This window comes from Lepisma saccharinum, chromosome 1 (assembly GCF_977018435.1).
Source record: "Lepisma saccharinum chromosome 1, izLepSacc3.1, whole genome shotgun sequence".
In the NCBI taxonomy this organism is placed as follows: domain Eukaryota; kingdom Metazoa; phylum Arthropoda; class Insecta; order Zygentoma; family Lepismatidae; genus Lepisma; species Lepisma saccharinum.
In genome coordinates, this window is record NC_139229.1 from 125,184,279 (window position 1) to 125,206,188 (window position 21,910).

Sequence of the window (21,910 nt, forward strand, 5' to 3'; positions counted from 1 at the left end):
GCATGTTTATTTGTAATTCAAATACATAACTAAAATGTATATATTTAATTTATAAAGAATCACAAGATTTCCTTAAATGCAATAACAGCCCTAGTCTATTTTGCCCCTCAAACAGATTTTTGAGATTTACACGTTGGACATTCTTAACACACTTTATAATTTCTCACAATGGTGAATGTTATCAAGCACCTCAACATATCTAGTAAACTACTTTCAGTTTTATATTAATACTTGATAATCGAGAACTATCACAACAACTCCAAGTACTGATATAATATTTGTGACCTATTATTTAAATAAAAATAGTGAATTTCTATGAAAGAAGAAAGAATATACATATATATATCTACACAATCTAAGACTTAAATGTTACTTAAAAATAGCAACTCACTCTCTCCAATACTAAAAGTACCATACATTTCTAACAGTCAAACACAGGAATCTTCACAAATACACAAAAAAAAAATAGTAAGTACAGTGAACAAAACACAAAATTCAACATATAAGATTATGGTCCATTAATGAGGAAACCGTAATACAATATATGCAATTATTCCAATATCGAGGAGAACAAGCTTGCCTAATAATAATCACTGCCACATAACAACAGGTAAATATTTATGAAATAACTTCAAATTACAAAAAGCCGTTTACATAAATTTCTTGCTTTTGCATATTGAGACAACAAGCTTAGCATAAAAGTGAAAATGTACGTATACAGAATGTAAATCTGCCATGTTTGAAGAGGAAACTAAAGGCAAAATAAGTGAAAGGCAGTTTTAAGCAAGGAAGGTTCAAAAATACACGATAGATGTTAGTTAACAGGATGATTTCAAAACAAACTGTTGATACATAAAAAGTTGAGTTTCTTTTGTTGTTGTTGGAAAAGAACATTATTGTTGAAATTGAAATGTATTTATTCAAGTTTTGTGAAGAGATTTTGTTAATGAAAGCATTATGCAGGAGCCAATTCATGTTAACTGTTCCATCGGCATGTCAGATAACAAACCAATGATAGCGACACAAGACTCTTCGGACACAGGAGATTAAATTTTGTTGAAGTCTGTACTTCTCAATACTGTAGTAAATTTTCGACTATTATGCATAAATTAACAAGTAGTATATTAACTGTCATGAAGAAATGATGTGCATCGATTTGGATTATTCAATTAAAGAATATTCACAAGTATTCCATGCATCCTAATTTTGCACCAAGAAATCATTTAGTAATAAATGATTTTTAAGTACTGGTAATACTGGCACATTTACACTCACGTGTAAAGTTTGCAGTGATGATGCAGTGAAGTACAGTTTGTGACCAGTAAACAATCGTAGCATTCTATCAGTCAGTCATACTTCCTGAAAACCAAATATCTTTTTAAAAAAAGTTTTATCGAAAACAGTCATGATGTGAATACAGATCTAGGAGAAAAGGCATAAATCAGATTAGAAAGTTTTCTATCTATTGCATAGTACATGAACATAATTTGAATTGTGATTACACATGCAGTCTATGCACAGAACAATTGTATTTCAAGTTTAAATTATGTTGAATGGCTGTGTGTTTATGTTACCATGTCCATCACAATTCAAAACTTAGTAATGGATGATATTCAACTTGACACAGTGCACTTTGGGAAGAAACAGTTCAATATGCATGAAGTCCAGCAAACGGATTTATGGGTGTTAAGGAATGAGGAGCCTTCTTACAGCTAGAAAATTTGAGATATTTTTAACTTACAAATTCTTCATGATTATGATAATCATGCCTTGAATCACTTGGGTAAAGACCATATGCACAATGCTTACTCGGCATGTTTTCAAGGCAGGCTCTGATCTGCTTACTGGAAATATGATGGCGGAGGTAAGTATTTCACTGCATATAATTTAGTCAACTTATTTACACATGCTTTGTCATGCACTAGGAGAGTAAGATGGGTGAGGGCATGCATGTTCCCCACCGAATAGTATGTAACTGTATATTCTACCTGAAATTATTGTATATAGTAGTCATTGTAGTACTATTATTATATTAAATTTGTAAGTATGTTAAACTTGTCAGTTTTTATATTATTCTTGTGGGAAATAGTTTACTATAACACTATTATTTTATACATTTTCCACAAAACATAAGAGGAGGAGAAAATCTTGAAATATTTATTACATCTCAACGGACACTGTTAGGTGAGCAATACAAGTAACTTAATATTCAGTTGATTATAAATCACTAAATGTATGGCAGATATATTAACAGACAAATTTTCTCTTGAGTAATAAATGAACGTAGGATAAAGTATTAGGGAACAATACTGTGCGTATATACATGGTACTTTAGTAAAGGTTTCCTTATGTATTTTTCTTATGTAAAACTCACTTTATGCTCCTTGGTTCTTACGGTAGTCATGCAAGTGAATAGAACATTACATAAACATGCATATTCACACAAAACAAATCAAATTCAACTTGTTAATTATAGTTTCTGCGCTTGACCTTGAGGAATATGTGTACTCTGAAGCAACAAAGCCTTGTAGTAGCGTCATTTCCATTCTGCATAAATTATTTCACTCCACACACTTCATTTTTCTATTCAACAGACCAAACTCAGGAAAAAAAATTGTGGCTATTTGTGTATGGTAACTTATCATTGCCACAAGTAGGATACATATCAATTGCAATGACTGACACTTTTCTTTTCTTTGCCAGGCAGGAGGTGATGTTAACATTGAGGGGAACACTGCCACAAGTACAAAAAGAAGCATATCCAGGCAGCACACAAATATGTTGCAGTTCAACATAAGTAATGCAACAAGGATATACTTCCAGCATAAAATTAGGTTTTTCTTGGGAGGGGGGAGGTACAAAATTATATTGTCCTTTTTTTTTTTTTTTTTTTTTACTGAACATCAAATTTGTACATAAAACTGTACAGGCATGCACATAATGAATATATTCAAGCAGAGTAAAGCAACCTCAACCAAAACACAAAGCTTATAATGCTGCAAGAAGTAAAGAAAGCAAACTGTCAATGATTTTTAATTAACTAAATTCTGCAGTGGAATTGTCTCTTTTGATTAAGTGCATTGTGGTCAGTGATAAGAGTCCAATTCTGGAATTCTTCAGTGAATGCTTCGTACAAAAAGACATGAACTACTATTGCAAAAACTTTTTCAACAGGAAGTTTTCATCCAAGAAAAGGGAGCAGTTTAACAATAAAAGTCCAAAAAATAAAATGAAAATCATGTTTATAGTGAAATATAAGCTGTTATAAGTTTAAATTTAATAGAAACAATGCAAAGGTACTTGCTCTTCTGATAAAGAATTCACCAAAAAGTGTGCAAAAGTTCAATTTTATTGTGTCTGTAAATTTCGTGTAACATATATTGTCATGGAACAGGCAAATCTTCTTCTCCTTTTCATTGGAAATATAAGACAATCAAAAATATATAAAAAAAAAGGACTGTACAATTACTAAAACATAAATGACTAAACCCAAGCTGCTCAAATGGAACAAAAACTACATCACAGCATAGTTACAAGGATTGAAATGCAGTCACACTAAACTGATACAGACCTTTATGCAGGTCGCACACATTATCACATACAATACTGCTGTATGAGTTATTAGTACTTAATTAATAGTACTTGCAACTATACATAAATGTGCAGTTAAGAAGCACTTTACATGTGTGCTTACATTTTTTTTAAAAATACTGTGTTTATGTGTTATGCACTCATAATATCATGTAACCTGTAAAATATGATAGTATATGATGCTACTTATTACAGTAATGCAGCAACACAGATTAAATACTATGAAAAGTCACGAGAAGAAAGTAAATCAAAATTATTAAATGTAACACTTCGGGCTGTTGAATTAATTTTTTTTTTCCGTGCCTGGTGTTCAGATGAGGTAACAATAATTATTATTTCTACAAGGTTAATGTTTTGAACTATCATGTTGTAAACATGGCATTGAGATAAGTGTTCATTATGTTAAACTGTTAACATTGTATTGCAATCTGGTCTTCATTTGACCCTTTGTGCAAATATCTTCATTGCTATTGCAAAATACACACAAGGCAAAAGTTTCCTTCGTGACATTTCCTTTCTATAAGTTAATAACACTATAATTAACTTACATTTATACCCATGTAATTTTAAACTTACTTACAATAATATAACCATACTGCTATAAAAATCGGGGTAATTCCATACATATTTCTACAATACAATGATACTCAATGCAAACAAAGCTCACCCAAAAATAAACACACACACCACATTCATAATCAGTCTTAAATTTAAGATTTTTAACTACATAGAACACAACTTTGAAAACGTTAATAGAATATAATTACAATGAAACTAGGCAGAGGAAGTAAACATACATATAAATTTCTCAACGATCAATTTGTCTCATCATGACAAATTACTGTTCAACTACTGCTGATTGTTTTGGAGCAATTACAGAATACCGGAAGTATCTCAGATTGCTTTCAAATACGACACACTCACTAATTTTGGCATCCTAATCACGAATCTGCAGTTAAAAATTGGCGGTCACGTCTAGAAAATGCGAAATAAGTAGAAATAAGGGGGTCCGTGAATGAAGTAAACACTGGTGATTTATGAAGAAAACAACAATTTTTTGCAATGATTAGCGTTCAAAAACTATGTTTATGAATACCCTGAATTTTAACCATTTACGTGACTGGTTCGTGGGGCAAGTATCTTTTCCACATTTACTGAAGACGCCATATTGTCACATGTAAAGCAACACTCCATGGAACGGATAGCGAACTTCACTTGTTCACACCATCAAACATGGCGACCATTGTATCGACAATCATAGTGGTAATGTACGCACGGTATTTCGCATTTTGAACTGCTGATTCGTCATTTTGAGGTCAAAATTAGTGAGTATACCAAATTTGAAAGCAATCAGAGATACTTCCGGTATTCTGTAATTATACCATTGTTTTTAATCAAGTGTCATATCTTCAATTAGGAGCAGGAAATTTTGGTTCCAACAAATTATGCAACATAATTCTCAAAGTAAAGGTAAAATGATAAGCATGTACATGAATAGTGACAATATCAATCAACAGTAGCAAAACTTACTACAGCACACTAAAATACAGTAAGTATTCATGGTATAAATGCAACATATTTTGAAAATACCATGGAAAAAGATAAATTGCTGGTCTAAAACATCTTTCATTTTGCTTTCTTGTTTGTTTTGTTATCAAGCAGCTGACTGCCAAGTGATATAATGACAATTTAATATTTATCCAGGTAGTTCACATGCTGTACTCATGGGTCTCAATTTGCATTCATCTTTTCACAATCTTTTTTTTTTACTTTGTCATTTACATGGTCATTTTTCCATTAGAAAATTTGCATTTTTGTTTACTATCTTTACCCATTTGTACACATCATGTACCTAATAGGGCCGAGAATACATCAAAGACACTGCAATTAACTCCGCACAATTAAAACAGTTTGCCAATACAAAAAGGGAACAATGGAATTAAGACACTTGAGCGGCATGTACAATGTTGAGGAGAAAAGTACCAAACAGAATTCATTTTTTAACTGTAAATGAAACAATTTCCAAATGCAAATACCAGAAAACACTATTAATCTTTAAAGCAAGTGTAGCACATTATAGTGTGTAGCACATTATAGTGTATAACATTAATTTAAAAAAATAATTAAAAAAGTTTTTGTTTTTTTACAGCCTTGAGTATTAATTTCACAATCTTATACTATTCAAAACTGTTACACTGATTTTGAGAAACATGTTAAGCTTCCATACAATCTATGTTGACTCAATATGAGAGTGTATTCTGGCAGGGTTATTTGTACCACTATTGTGTATTGTGTTAGTTTCTACTGTTATGTCACAATGCTATTTATTTTTGTGTTCTGCAGGAATGCACATGACCATTAGAGATTTGGTGAGGGAAAGGGGGGGGGGAAGTGGAGGCTTTCCAGGAAGTATTTGGTGTTACACTGTCAACAATATCCCGATGTAACTGTTTTTATCCCAATGAGATACTTGCTTTTAAATTTTTGATCAAAACACACATTACAACTTCACACATAAAAAATTTCTTTGCATTAAGTTGTAATGTGTATGTGTATTATTATATTGTTACTTTCATTTTCCCACTTATAAACTTTGATCAGTTCAGTTTTCCAAATATTTCTTCATTTTTCTGGCTAAAGTGGATGATTCTAATAATTTTCTGAATAATTTCTAAAAGTAAATTAAATATCAAAGTTGAAACAAAACAATGTACATAGCTATTAAGCAGTTAATAATAAAGAAAATGATACTTAGAAATTGTAAACTAGACTGATTTTCTTAAAGTATGCAGCGAGTAGAAAGTGAAGAAACTACAGTCAATCTGCGCTTCAGGATTACAACATGAGATCCTATGGGTTTAACCATCTGTCTACCAGGCAACACTATTTGTCTGAAAGCAATGGCTTGAAACTTGAAGACCAATGAATAAATAAATACACAGTACATAAAAGGAATAAATTTAAAAGTAGCCTCCCACAAATGTCACAATTCGTTAAGAGTCCAAACATTCACAAAAAGATTACTATTAGGAGTGTGACGAAGCAGATTTCTGACGCATGAATATTGACTGAAAACTGTACACTGGAACTGTGATCTGAATTGGTAAAATTTCAGTACTAAAATTATGATATTAAATTTATTTCCACGCTGGACATACTGATACAGTTTTGGCAAGTTTAAATCAGTCCAGTGGTTCATAAAATAAACATGTTTTAAAGTTTCCCTGTAATTATTTCCGATCTCATAACTTTCATTTCTTGTAAATATGTTCATAGATCAGTGTCAAGTATGTAAGGATATTTATAACAAATACTTTGCAGTATTTTGTCTTAAAATAGGTTAAATTTGGAATTTGAATTAATCCAAAAAATTATCTGGGAGTACATGAGAATCTGCATTTTCCTGCTTCACCACAGCACTATTTACTATGGGTAACAACTGCCTCCGTAAGCTCCACAGCATACTCCATAGTATACTGACTGACTGTAATCATTGAAATGGATTAGAGGTAAAAGATGTGCGAGTGTCTTTTGGATATTATTGACAATATATCCTCAGAAATTTAAGTTTTTGCTGTATAAAATTTTCAGTACTACACCAAAGCAAACATGGGTTGGAAATTAGAAGTTGCTGGCTTCAACCTCATATTCACACTTCAGAAATAAATTAGATTGAGCCTCTGCTTAGACAGTAGGTTTTTTACGTATTGCACATGACTAGCAACCTTTGGGTTCCGATGTCAGCGCAGTATGCCTTCCTTCTTAGGTTTAGCTCTCTTGGCATAAATACACTGCAAATATATTATTTACACTAAGAGAACTAAACTTAACCTAACGACAAAAGGATTCATGCTCACAACAGAACACAAAGGTTGTTAATTTTTATTCTACATCCTATGCTGTTTTTAAGATATGCAATTGTGCTGATTATGAAATAAATGATGTGTTCTGCTTATTTGTAGAGGTATCTTGATTTAACATTTTCCTGCATTATATGTTCAATCTTGATGGTCCCAACATAGCACAATGTAAAATTTTCCTGCGGTTTACGTTTTTCTTTCAACCTCATCCCCTGATAAAAGTAAAATTGAGGTTCCACTGCATTTGCATTTCAAATCATGACCCTCGCATTGCATACAGCGAAAAGGTAACGGTAAAGCACGCCCTGGCATGTAGAGGTTGGGCTCCATACTTTCACAATCTTGGCCACTTGTGGAGATGTGATCCACACCATGCTCCAGCCACATCCGTAAGTACCGATTCATTAGAGATTGGGTGAACTCCAGAGCTGCTCCACGCAGGAATATTGCATGAAAAATTCCCAGCAGAAGTCACCCAACCTGGTAATAGAATTCAGATCTCCAACATGGCAGTTGACACCCTACCGATTGGACCACCCCCTCATTGCAGACAAGAGTGAAAATCATGTGATGGACAATTTGTTTACTAACTACAATATTCTACTAAAAAAAATCTGTTGCATGATAAAGGTTACACCAATGATTATGGAGGAAAATGCACACAATATTAGTTAGCAGGTGGGATTTACATTTGATTCCTCTTTTTGTTAGCCTATAACTTTCTGAAGGACTCAATGGTATATTTCAATAGTTGGCCACAGACAGATTGCTTATTTACTGAAATCTGCTGTACCAAATATCAATATATATGGGAAAATTTGCAGCAGATTTTCTCTAAGAAATGTGTAAATCTAAAGTGTTATTTATGCGTGGAACAAAAAAAAAAAAAACATTAGCAGCAAATTCTCAGCGGTACATGAATGTTTCTCGCAAAAGGAAAATAATCCATTACACATATGAAAAGAGTGTACATGGTGATAAGAAAACCTAAACCTGAAATGGTTAATGGTTCTGAATCTTTAATGATTTTCACAACTTTTATCTGTGCATTAGGAAGTCTTGTAGAATACTAGAAGATTGTGGAAGTAATTATCTTAGTTTAGAGTTTCACAATGAACTATTTATCGGTTAAATATGACATAAAAAGTAGTTTGCGCAAGCATTTGCACTTCCCAGCGAGCAGTCATTGTTTCCTTTCATATTGAACACAGGTTACTTACGGATACTCAAAAGGGGTTTAGTGCTTGAGATTATACACCATGTGATCAGCTGTTGAAAACATTTAGGTGCGCTATTTTAATAAGAGCCTTACCTGCCTAACCTAACTGCGAAAGCTGCACCCATTCCACATATATCTGATATCTGCAAAACATTTTGACAATGCAAGGGGCACAACACAACAAGTCGCAAGCAGAAAACCACTTTACATTCCTGCAGATGTTACAGTGGAACCACAGACAAAAAAAACCTGTGCAGACCCGCAACTCCTGCAAGGTGAACCATGCTTCCTTATGGCCCGAGCTAAACGGATCGAGGGGAAGGTGAGCGAACAATTTTAGCCAAAGGATTTCTTGTTTGTGGTTGCTCTATAGTAGTACTATGCATCCCAAGACAACAGTTAAACAAATGACTGCTCGTAAAAAAGTTCCTACATCATAGCACATGGAACAGAAATATACTTCATAAAGCATGCAGTAAGTAATCACTATGTTGGTTAAGTACGTGTGTACCCACATGAATAGAAATTGAATCATGTCGAAAATGCATGTGTAAAATTATTAGTTTGGAATTACAGAACTTGGAATCTGAAATTAAGTTATTGCATCAAAAACATCAACATGGGTATGCTATGTTTAGACCCACCAACATACACACAATATACTTTATATATCAAAGTATGTGAACGAATGCATAAAAATATTTAGTGAAGCTCCCTAGCTCTAAAGAAAAAAAATATCTGTCTTAGTCAAACTTGAAATCTGTTAGCTATGTTGAAGAAATTACCACTTTTTCTCTCCAATAAGACTCATATGAAAGATGGCAGAATTACCTCCTTAATTCCCACGCCAAAAAAAAAAAAATCATACCACCTCAAATACAAAAATTCTCGGGTTTTTCTGAAAAAATACAAACACAATGCTAAAATTATAATTTCTCTCTGCCAAAAATTTTCAAAATAGAACATCAGGAATTAAAAAATACTTCGAAGCTTAGAAGATACGAAGACATAGTAAAAAATAAACTTATACTTTCAATAGTGTACAAATTCCTATATTTGTTTTGTAAACAAAAGTAATTTCACACTGAACAAACAATTAAACCAAGTGGATATGCTATTTGAAACTACATACAATATTCTAGCATTCTCTGTTTCATTTAAATTGTTTATTTCATGTAAAAACTAGTAACCAACTGTAAATGTACTTAAGTATAATAAAAATATTATTAGTTTTTATGGTCTACTATTTTATAAATCAACATCTTCATTGTTAACCATTTTAGAGAATGTAATAAATTATATCTTCAAGGGATATTTGAATATTATACATACAGTAGTAGATTAGCAATTATTATTTAACTATAAAAGTAATTACCATGAGGGTGGTATTTGTACAATAGGCTACAATTCATAAAAACTATACTCTTCAAAACAAAAGTGTTCTGAATGTTGACTAATTCATCTGCAGTTGTAAAACAAGAAAGCACAATGAAAAATATCAGGAATTTTTCCTAATAATAATAATGGTCCATGTGAAAGAATCTGCTGAAAAAGGAATGTTTTGTCAAGTTTTTAATGATATGTAATCATTTACCTTATATTCCTGTTTGATATCAAAATGAATGTATTATCCAAATACTGCATAATTTTCAGTTACGTGTATTATAAATAACAAAGGCCAATGTAAAAAAATAAAATAGAAATTATCAGTGATCTGTAATATAGCTACAATTAACAGAAACTTCAATCAGGCAATGATGGTTGTCAGATGTACACTAATTCTGACAATATTATTATTTATACACACACACATATACTGTGGTGTATTTAAAGTTAAGCATTAGTAAGTGACTCAATACAGTCTAGTGTACACCACAATATCAAATTTCAATTACCTATGAAACTGGAGTTGCTTTTTTATTGCAACTAGATATTAATATATAAAGGAACATAAGAAAATGACAATTTGGGGCATCTATCCATTACACCATCTCATATTCATTGGAGGGGGGTGAATGCTATATCTTTGGTCATTTTTAACTAACACACTTCCTTAAATAAAAAAAGGAAAAGTAATTGAACAACACACAAATTCATTCAAACCTTACATATAAAACACACCACTTAACTACATTCATAATGAAAGACAAGACATTACAGTTATTTCTTCTTCTTCTGAACTGAAACACATTCACCAGTTGCAGTATAAACAAAACACTATAGTTTGGAATTACCCTGGTTTTCACATCACACTACCACTTCACAAAGTTTATAAATACCCTCGGCACTTATGCAGTGCTAATTTTTTTAAAAAAATCAATTTGTGAATCTTCATTCACTAGAAGTCTTATACTTATTAACGTTTAGTGAAGATACTTGAGCATGGTTATTTTCTGGACCAACATGCTTCAAAAACTTAAGCATTTTCATCCACGGATGGCAACCAGAAAGCCATATTTGTGCATGCTGATGCCAGCATCATATATTTTGGATTAAACTGAACACATTGAACTGGTCCAGGGTGATCAGCATTCAATACACACACTTTATAACCTGTGTCTGCATTCCAAACATGTACCCTTCCATCTGTTGAGCCACTAAAAATAAATTGGGAATCTGGACTGAAAGATGCTTCTATGGGTATACCTTTATTGTTTAAATGACCAGTAAATGTTTGGAGGGGTGTACCATGAAAAGCATCAACTAGCCGAATGATGGAGCCATTAGTTGAGATCAGAATTGTCTTTCCATCACGACTGAACTTCAAACCTGTCCAGTCGCACTCCTTTTCTTGACTTAACTTAAATGTGATGAACGGACCTTTATCAAAGGATCTAAGATCATACAACTTGATGCTCTCCGAGTTAACACCTGCTGCAAATATCAAGCCCTCTGGATCAAATGCTGCCACTGGTCTCCCTGAAAGATGCATCAAACCCTGGCAATTCGGGGACCTTAAATCCCACAGTCTTAAAGTCTTATCCATGGATCCTGATAAGAATGTGTCGTCTACAGGTGAAATACACAATGTAACAACTTTCTTTGTGTGTCCTGGGAAATAACGGATGTACTTGTTATCATGTAGAGACAAATAACGAATAGTGTCGTCAATCTTTGTTGAACTATGTATTGCCGTGTTTTTAGCATGAGTGAAGTGTATGAGATCGACTCCGTACTTCTTACTGTTTACAGTCCGCATTTGAGTACCTTTCTCACAATCGTAAATAACTATTTGGTCGTCTTCACTGCAAGAGATCAGAGTTTCTCCATTTGGTGCAAAGTCGATGCTATTTATCTTATCCGTGTTCTCTCTGAATACTTTTGCCACTTGGAAACTACGTACCACATGATCTACCAACTTCATTTTCGGCTAATAATTCTAGGACCGGCTTTCCAGTGTAAAGTTTAGAAGAACAAAAATTTTCACAAAGGCGTGTGAAACAAAGAATTAAAGCCGATGATCAACCTACCCTTCCCAACCAAGCATTAACTCTTGCTGGAACATATGAACGTAAAAAAATTGTCTATATTTCATTTCAGGCATAACAGTATACCACTTATATGTAAACAATTGCGGGCACTGTTCACTTATAACTCTAAACAAATCACTTCTCACACTAGAATTTGCATTGCTAACAACTATCCCTGCATTCCTTTTTAACGTCTACACTAGCGCCTCCTGTGGAATAATTCCAAATCTATATCTTTTAAAAGATCCGAAATTATCTTATGTAAAGTAATGTTAGTACTGGGCAGTACTAATAAAGAACATTTGTAACTATTCCACAAAAGCATTGACATTTGTCTACAATATTTCATACACAATAGACAAATAAATTCACTTTACGGCATATCTTCTCAACGTTCATGATGCACGTCATCTATTATGACTCCATCGACTGAGTCGATTCGAATCGAGTCGAATCGAAGCATAAACGTCTTCGCTTCGAGCTGTCGTTCATTTGATGTTTTCCTTTTTCTGAAATTTCCAACTCTTTTATGTCCCTTCTACATTTTTCAGGCTATCAAAGTATGGAGAATGCTTGATAAAGATTTGATTGATTGATTTAGTTTATTTTACTTCGCGTTTTGTGCCTCTTGGCTAATTTGCGAAGATGGGGATGAGTGAGGAAATTGATGAATGGACATTCACAAACAACTAAATCCGACCGGGATTCGAACCCGGGACCCTTGGCGTCGCAGCGCGATGTACTAACCACTCGGCCACAGGGTCGGGCTTGATAAAGACTTGTCCGTATCCTTATGCATTTCAGTCTGCAGATTAGTTCGACAATCGACATAGGACCGAACGACCGAACTGTGCTTATTTGGTTAACCACTGCTTGAAACTGAAATTGATGAATGGACATTCTAAAAACAAAATATCTCTCTTGAGATTATCCACCCCGGGAATCGAACACTAGTTCTTCGCGTTGCAGGTCAGGCCAAAAAGTTCATTACCGAAAATAAATGAAAGAATATTTCTAGCTGAAGGAGGAAAATGGTATATTCCGTGGTGCTGCTAAAGGAATGCAGAGGACCGTGGCCAGGCCATAAATAGGAGGTTGCTCCTCTCCCTTCACCCTGTTGTGGCCTCACAGTTTATAAACAAAATAATATTTTGACTATCAATATAATAATGACAACTCCATTACCTTTACCAAACACGATATTAAGGTGATATTAAGTATTAAACGACCCCCTCCCTCAATTTGTTCCTGCGTCACCACCGGGGGATTAGAAAGGCACTGGTGTTAACAACACTGCTTTGTTTTCTAAGCAGTCGACGACTCGAAAAGTTATGCGCAGCGCGAGCGCAGGAAATTGTACGAGAAACGTGGACGACTTTATTTGGACGTTTGTGTGTGCTATTTGCTGTGTTGGCCCTTTCTAGAAATTATTCTGAACTGGATCATTAGATTAGATATAACGAAACATATGGAACTCTTAGTGTGAATGTTTTGAAATTTTATCTCGAACAAGAAACTACTTGATAGACGTGTGAAAAGAGCCTGCTTACACAGGTACAGATACATGATTTCACATTTCAAGAGCTGTTACATGCTGCAATAGCCATTCAGTATGACTGGCTGTGTATTGTATGATGTAAGACCAAGGTAGATTGCGTTGTAGTTGATTTAAAGGTTTAGTTTAGTTTAGTTTAGTTTATTTGCGTCCAAGGACTACCGGTGTGTACAAATTACAGTACAGGGTAATATAGGACATGTCAATACTTACATTACAATACAATATCACATTAATAGATTTTACGAATACAAAATATATAGCCAAAAAAAAAAAAAGCTGCAGTTATGTTAGACAAATTCGTTTGAAGAGTAATAAAATGGGGGCATGTTTTAGGCCCAACCTGTTGATTATTACTAGTGCAAGGCATTTAATGACCCAATAGAAAAATAGGTAAAACTATCAAAGCCGGGAAACGTCTGTAACTCGTTTATTCTGTAATTGTTGACATTCGTACTTACCTATTCTGCATTGGGAAAGATTGTTCGCTTTTTTTTTTTAACGAAATTAGTATCGTCAACATATCGAGTAATTGGTTACCTTATAGGGTAACAGTAGTATAAGCCGGAGACACATAAAACTCGGTTGTTTTCAAATAAAAATCATTGCTACTTACCTCATATGCATAGCAGAACATTTTTCAAGCTGGCCATAACTTTTTTTTCATGAAAAACACGTTACTTTTAACATTATAATCATTTATTGGTCGTTGCTAATTCGGCGGGCAAATCTTGACTCACGTTGTCTATCGTCAGCTGATATGCAGTATCGTCAGCTGATGTGCAGTGTTTCCAAACTTATGAACCGATAAATGACGCATAAACTATTCACAAAAGGTTTTTAAGCGAAAATTGAGGCTAGACTCTACTTTACGTCCTTATATGCATGGTGATTGCTTCTTTGCGTTTGCGGTGCGCGATCGTGGTGCGGCACCCGGCATCTCTTCGGGCCTTTTTCTTTTTACACTTTCTGTTCACGATAGCCCCACTATCCATTCACGGGGTCGAGGTATGCCTACGAGGTTAGGTTAGGCCTGTTAGGTTAGGTTCCATTAGCACTCATTTCACCCCTAAATATGTGCTTCATCATCTAAAAAATACCTCAGTACGTTCAATTGCGCATATCCGGACAACATCGGTTTTTCTCAATTTACTCCTTCAGGAAATTTTTGCTCGCTTTGGGATTTACGTTGTTGAATTCCTTATAAAATAAGCTTTCCAACGATATATGACACGTATTCCTTAGGAAAAGGACGTAAACTAGAGTCTTACCTTTTATTGAAAAAAAAAAACCGCTCACACTTCATCTTGTCAAACTTCCGCGTGGTTGCTACACTGTGAGGGGGTTACATAACCAAACGCACGGAACATTTGATTCACGTAGTCGACGGTAATGGCGGCACGAGCTATCGCACAACGGAGATGCATGATTGACGAAAAATACCTTATTTACAGGCAAAATACGTAGCATGATTATAAAAAAAAAATATCTCCGGCTTCAGAAAGTCCTCAAGAACACAATTCTGTAAGTACTTTCTCGTCTTTTCTCCTGTAAATTTTAAGAAATCCGTCTCCGACTTATACTACTGTTACCCTTGTTTACTATCCTTCGGACACATTTATTTATTTTTACAGAAGAAACTACTTACCGTAATAAGTTCCTGTAGCATTGTCGAACATCGGGAAGGTGTTTTGTGTGATGTGGGAATGTTTCATAGCTGAAATTCATGTTGTTTGTTGAAAATTAATTCTCCGACGGAGAATAGCTATCCCCACCAACCATTGGCGCGTGGATAGGTTAGTTCTGTTAGGTTAGGAAACATAGTTAAAATTTGGTGTCGTGTTAGTATCAGGATCTAGAAATTGGAAATAATTGCGAACCATTGGCACGTGGTTAGGTTAGGAAACATAGTTAAAATTTGGTGTCGTGTTAGTATCAGGATCTAGAAATTGGAAATAATTGCGAACCATTGGCACGTGGTTAGGTTAGTTCGTCTCAGGCAAGCGAAAGGGCCTATCAGAAATACTTACTGGTAATGTGAAAAATTGCAATTAATTTCATCAAAACAACGTTGATACACCTTCAGGAATGTTCTGCGAAGCAGATACGTAAGTACGAATGTCAAAAATTGAAGAAACTAAGTAGTTATAGGTGTCCGAAGGATAGTAAACAATTACCGCTGCTACAAGCCGATGTTGTCCGTATATGTTAAATTGAACGAAAGGAGTGCTAATGGAACCTAACCTAACCTAGTAGGCATACCTCGTCCCCGTGATGGTTCGTGAGGCTATCGTGAATTTTTGGGCTAACATCAATGGTTTTGGGGGCTACCCGTGGATGGTTTGTGGGAAATAAGGAACAACAGTAAGTACTCGTTAATGTAAGAAATAGACATTATTTTCATTAGAAATTCATTATTTCACCTTAGGAAATGTTCCGCAATGCAGAATAGTATGTTAGCAATGTACAAAAGTGTGAAATATATGATTTATAGGTGTTTCCCTTATACTATAATAGTACAGAGTAATTATTGTTCGTTCTTTTATCGCTTCCTGAACACCCAAAATGGCTGGCAAATCTTGACTAGCGTTGTCAATATGCTGTGTTTCAAATGGCAAAGCAGTGTTTCACTTAACAGAAAAATTCCTGCATAACACCGAAAACCATTCCCGCATAGTCCCAAAAACCATTCACGCATAGCCCCAAAAACCATTCGGGATCGTATGACCATCCACGAATAGCCCCAAAAACCATTCTGGATCGTATAACCATCCACGAATAGCCTCAAAAACCATTCACGATAGCCCCACGCAACATCATGGTAAGGTTAGGTTGCTTTAGGTTGGGCAATATAGTGAAAAAACTGTGTGTTTGGAGACACTTACCAGGGATTACGTCATCAGATGCTTGCAACATCTGGTTCAAGTACATGGATGGAAATGCAAGTAACAGCTTTCGTGCATCGGACGGACATTATAGAAAAATACATCAATTAGCGACCAAATACATTGAAAAATGCTAGAAAACACTTCTACGACCTTCCGAAATTCCACAGAAACTCAGTTCTGTAAGTTCTTTCTCCTGTAAATTTGAAGAAATCCGTTTCCCGGCTTTGACATTTTTACCGAAAAATAATATCAATATAAAAAAAAAGAAATCCCTGTTAATAGTTCTTTAACAAGACTTGTACATGGAGAAGCTCCTCTCTACTTCCGCTTAAACAATTGGAGCATACTGAAGTCCAGTAATGCCCATATTTCCTATTTTTTACTACCTCATAACATGCAGAAGGAGTTACGTTTTATATACAACACTAAAAAAATCATGTAACTCCCCACATGCAGTTCACATCATGCAATATTGGCAACGATGTATACAATCACTGATTACTCTCTTACAATGATCTCCGCAAGCTAACAATAATAAATGTTCCCACTGTCTCCTGGGTGCATGGAGGGCCACCAGCACCATCCTAGCAGTCGACTAGGTTAAAGATAATATCAAAAATATGTGTATGATGCTTACCTAAGTCAAATTTTTGTCGTACATGGTGTAATTAAAGCAAGTTTTTGTGCCCCTCTAAAACAGGTTGTTGCGGGTACATGTGTGATTTTTTGTTAATCTTTTTGTGCCTAATGGAGAATATTGTTAGTGATGTTGAGTTGTTTTCATTTTCCTCTTTGTAAGCATTTTTATTTTTACGATACAAATCATAATTTGTCACTATCACAGTGTGTCATTTGTTGCGGCCCAAGTTCCTTTTGTTTTATTGAGATTTCATCATGCTACAAATGCAATTTTTACATGGTTCGATTTCGATATACGTATGTTAACACATACTGCGGAGTTTTAGCGATTACTTCAGGTGTTTGTTCAATATATGCTTTCGTGGTTAGGTTTGTTCCATTAGCATTAAAATAGTCTCTAAATGCATTCTACTAAGGTTCCGATTTACTTCTACATTCATTCCCACGCTTCTGCGATATTTACTGTCGCTTGCCGACTGAGAATATCCTGTCCATGAGAAGTGCGTAATGTAATTTTCAAGTTGTTTTTTTCAACATAAATAACTCCCCCCCCCCCCCCCCGAGTCCATACAGTGCTCGTTACTTTAAGGAAGGTTCAAATTTCGTGTGACAATATCCATAATTCTACGATAATTAGTCTTTATGCTAGGAGAAATCATAAAACAATCTGAACCGTTACCGTTGTCACTAATGGTTCTGAATGTTTCTTGATTTTCCGAAGTTTCTTAAGAGAAGGACTGAGTATCGCAGAAAAGTGGAAATGATAGTTACAGTAAATTTCAACCTTGGTGAAAGTAACACTGTTTGTACTTCCAAAATGTCCTATTTATGGAAAGAAGGGGGCCATCGACCCACTGTCGATGGAATTACTTCAATTTTTTTTTAATTGACAGATTTCAACGTTTTACTTTATGTAAAAGTGGTTCCAGCGTTAGGAAACCACAAATAATGGAGATATTTGATCGTAAAGTATGACCCGCATAAGCACAAGAAACTCCTATTCAGGACTACTATCACTCATTTTTTCCCATAAAAAATTCCCAAACAGCAGCAAAACCAACACTCCTGGTATATCCTGACATTACTACGACCCCAAATTTTAACTGTTTGCCTAACCTAACCTTACCGTGCATTTTTCGTGGGGCTTTCCGTGAATGGTTTGTGGGGCTGCCCGTGCATGACTTCAGCGCCAAATTTTAACTGCAGATTCGTGATTACGAGGCCTAAATTATTGACTATGTGAAAAATGAAAGAAATTGGCCTGTGCTCGCTGCCGTATTTTTAACTTCATCCACACATTCCTGCGATATCGTCCACTGCATTTGACACATTAATTTTTTTCCGGTCACTAAACCATCCTCCTGCAACTCACGGATATACACCTCTGGCTCCTGGCTGAAGAACGCCACGATACTGAAAATGTCGATACACTCCCCAATATGCATTTTCAATTAATAGCACTTACCACACTAAAAACGCACGCCCACCTTGCAAACAAAATCCTAGTACCATGTGACATAAACTGAAACAACATCTGCAGTAAATCTCGTGCAGCCTGACATAACACCAGGATTGCCAACCTTCAATCTCAGATATTTCCAATACGGCTCCAAGTTACAAAACACAAATAACGTAACAACATGTTCCTACATATCACATGCAGATTGCAACGATGAAAATGACGTCATAAATAGTTCCATCAAAAAACTCTCATTACTCCACTATAGTACATCTCCTAAAGCTAAAAACTACACAAATTGTTCGTATGGAACGTAATCTTCATAAATGACACAAAAATCATCACCTTATCGCAGGGGCACGGAGCGTCGACGGTACCGAAAGAAGATTTAAATGGAACCTTATGCAGACACCCCTATTTCCCATTGACCAGGGATTCCACTAACTATTCCCATATTTACATGCTGGCACCAAGCACGAATCCAGAAATACCTTTTGGGGGGGGGGGGGGCTGAACACCATCTTTTTAAGGGGTATAGAGAAACTCACAATTGTATGTTTAAGGCCAGTGGGTTCCAAAATTAAGGGGGGGGGGTTCCAAGGAAAGTTTACTTCCTCTTGGTAGGCAAGGCTTAGCATTAAGAGGCCATAGTGTGGAGGTAAAAAATGAAGATCAACTATCCCACTTTTTAAGACTGCCATTTTGATCAGAACCTGAAATTGGAACTTTTTTTACCAGTCGATGACTCTGTTTCCATGCATTAACATTGTGTGCTGGAACCATCTGAGTATGTGTGTTTGTCCATTTCTTCTCATCAGGCATGAACACATCTATAGTGTCTTTGAGTGTTTTTACGAAGCTGTTACACATGCATGGGATGGACAATCTTCAAGACTTAGGAAGATTTCAGACTGAAGGGACGCGCGATACATGTCATTTAGAATGAGCCAATCAACAGCAACGTTTCACACCGTAGCGACACAAAAGGATGCACAAACCTACATTCGACTTGTGAAATCCTCAGGCAAGGTGACACGGTGTGAAATCTCCCTTAGTAGGCTACTGTCATCGTCACCTCGAAGCGGCAAGTCATGTTGACCACAGAAGTTAAATGTCTCCTCAACTGGTGGGAATGCCGCTCAGTTTTTTCTTTCTCCTTTATTTTCTGTGCTTCTTTGTTATACAGGCAACATCTTATTATTTGACATACACAGCCCATGTACTATGTGGACATTTTGACGAAAAATCAGTCAAAGTCAAGGCTCAGTTGGTATAGCAATGGCACGGTATGCATGAAAACAGGCTAATTTTATATAAAATGCTGCTATACCACAAATTTCCAACCCTGACGGAAATGCAGTTTTGCTGATATTCTTTCTATTCGTCCTAGTGGGTAACACCGTGAGGCCGGCCTCATGAGCATGTTATAAGCATATGTACAATACTCGTAAGATTAGGCTTCTCGCATATACGACCGTACGACAGAATGTGAGGAGAAGAGGCCCAAGCAGATGTGCCTCACTCCGTGGAAAGTTCGTATTCTGGACAGGGTTAGAATATTTTTGTAATTATCATAAATGAAGATTCTAAACTTTTGCATTGCATTACATATGTTTTGATGAAATAAGTAAAGACACCTTTAAAAGAGTAATGATGTGGGTAGGCTCATAGGATGCTTCGCCACTGATTATCAAGTGTTTTAAATGTTTGACATATTTAGTTGAACAAAATTACTTTTATGAATGAATCCTGTGAATCTCATGCATGAATACATACTCAAGTTCATTAATGAGCATGTTGAATACACCTTGATTACAATATTTTCTTTCGAGCCATGTTCTAGTCCATATTTTTTTTCCTTCTTAAATCTTTAATTTTGACCATTGCAAGTAAAATAGCAGCAGTAGCTATTCTTCTACAACATTCTTCTTCAAGTTACTTGTCCATCTTTTTAGCTTGTCTTTCCATTGCACTATTCCTTGTGGAAACAAAGACTACCAAACAAGTATGGTAACTAGTATCGAGTGAGATGAAAACTAGCAGGAGAGAAAGTACAACTCCACTAGTCCAGGTCCAAATTGCATATCCAGCAGTATATCTAGGCTTGTGTGATGAAACCTTTATTCCCTGAAAACAGCAGGGACTGAATTGGAAACTTGGCCTGAATGTTGTCCTGCATACAAAAATAAAACCCAATGTATTCATAACAAGGAAAGTTTCATAAAGGATGGAAAATTACAGAGATAAAGAGGATCACATGCATAGTTCTTCTCACTGTTACAAATATACATTTTATGTAATGATTTTACATATATTGTACATTTGCTGTTTCTTAAATACTGTTTTTTCTCAAGTACACCATGCCAACATAATCTGTACTTGTATGATTTGTCATTTATATTCAGTTTCTATTAAAATAAATGATTTATGTTGCTTTATACCTTGAAAAATTGTATAGTTTTAGGTGTTGTATACATGCAGTGAACGAAGAAGATATCGACTTTGTATCACTGCACTCACCAGTACCTAAATACATACAAACGTTCTTTAAGATCTGAAAGAACTTCATCACCTCTCCCCTCCTGCCCCTCTTTATACAACCATGTTATCCCTTGCTTACAAAATTACTCATCTCACCACCAAACTGAGGTTTCGTCATCATATCGTGGAGGCTACGCGTTGAGGCAGAGAAGAACTTACCAACATCGCTTCTCATCAAAGGCAGAACTTTTCTGTACAGTGTAGGGCCAACTTGTGTATACCTAGGATCAGGGTGGCTACTCACCGGGAATTCCTTGAATTCCATGAATTATTTGTTCTGGGAATTCTGCTTGGATTTTTTCTCAGTAGTCATGAAAAATTGAAACTTTTATTAATCCAAATCCCATTGAATTTATAAATGCCCTGAGGCAATTACTTCACAGTTTAGTTTCTAATTTTATCAAGGAAGAAAAATAAGGCTACGTGGAGAATAACACAGAATTCTTTCAATTATTTTAATTTGTTAGTGTCGCTTGCAGAACATCTGACAGACGGAACATAAGATATCTTGAGGTTGATTAGGTAAATTTGAGTTTGAAGTTCTTAAGCAATTAACAATTTTTCATGGATTTGTATATCCTGTAACATTTGTGACTGTGCTTGTAGATATATTTCGAGTCTGAGTGTGAAATGACCCCTTAAATGGAATATTTTAAATGTTTATACCGTTTAATTGAATTAAATTAGA

The 21,910-nt window shown here is 35.2% G+C and overlaps 2 protein-coding genes across 3 annotated transcripts in view; one reads left to right on the plus strand and one right to left on the minus strand.

Moving 5' to 3' along the window:
* Positions 1–6,116: 6,116 nt before the first annotated feature.
* Wdr82 (WD repeat domain 82) lies at positions 6,117–12,559 on the minus strand. The gene has a single exon (XM_083138327.1). The coding sequence runs from the start codon at positions 12,032–12,034 to the stop codon at positions 11,087–11,089; it is 948 nt and encodes a 315-aa protein (XP_082994453.1). The 5' UTR covers positions 12,035–12,559; the 3' UTR covers positions 6,117–11,086.
* A 908-nt stretch (positions 12,560–13,467) lies between these two features.
* Positions 13,468–21,910, plus strand: part of AlaRS (alanine--tRNA ligase, cytoplasmic) — a 115,558-nt gene continuing 107,115 nt past the window's right edge. Inside the window, exon 1 of one of the 2 annotated variants that reach the window (XM_083138334.1) lies at positions 13,468–13,694. Coding sequence is in view for 1 of the 2 variants with exons in the window: in XM_083138331.1 (XP_082994457.1) it covers positions 13,753–13,787 (35 nt within the window). In the remaining variant the exon portion in view is untranslated. Of the gene's footprint in view, positions 13,695–13,733; positions 13,788–21,910 lie in introns of those variants that run through there. The other variant, XM_083138331.1, reaches the window with a different exon arrangement.

Coding starts and splice junctions, on each gene's coding strand:
- Wdr82 (XM_083138327.1), bottom strand. CDS start 12,034: ATGAAGTTGGTAGATCATGTGGTACGTAGTTTCCAAGTGGCAAAAGTA.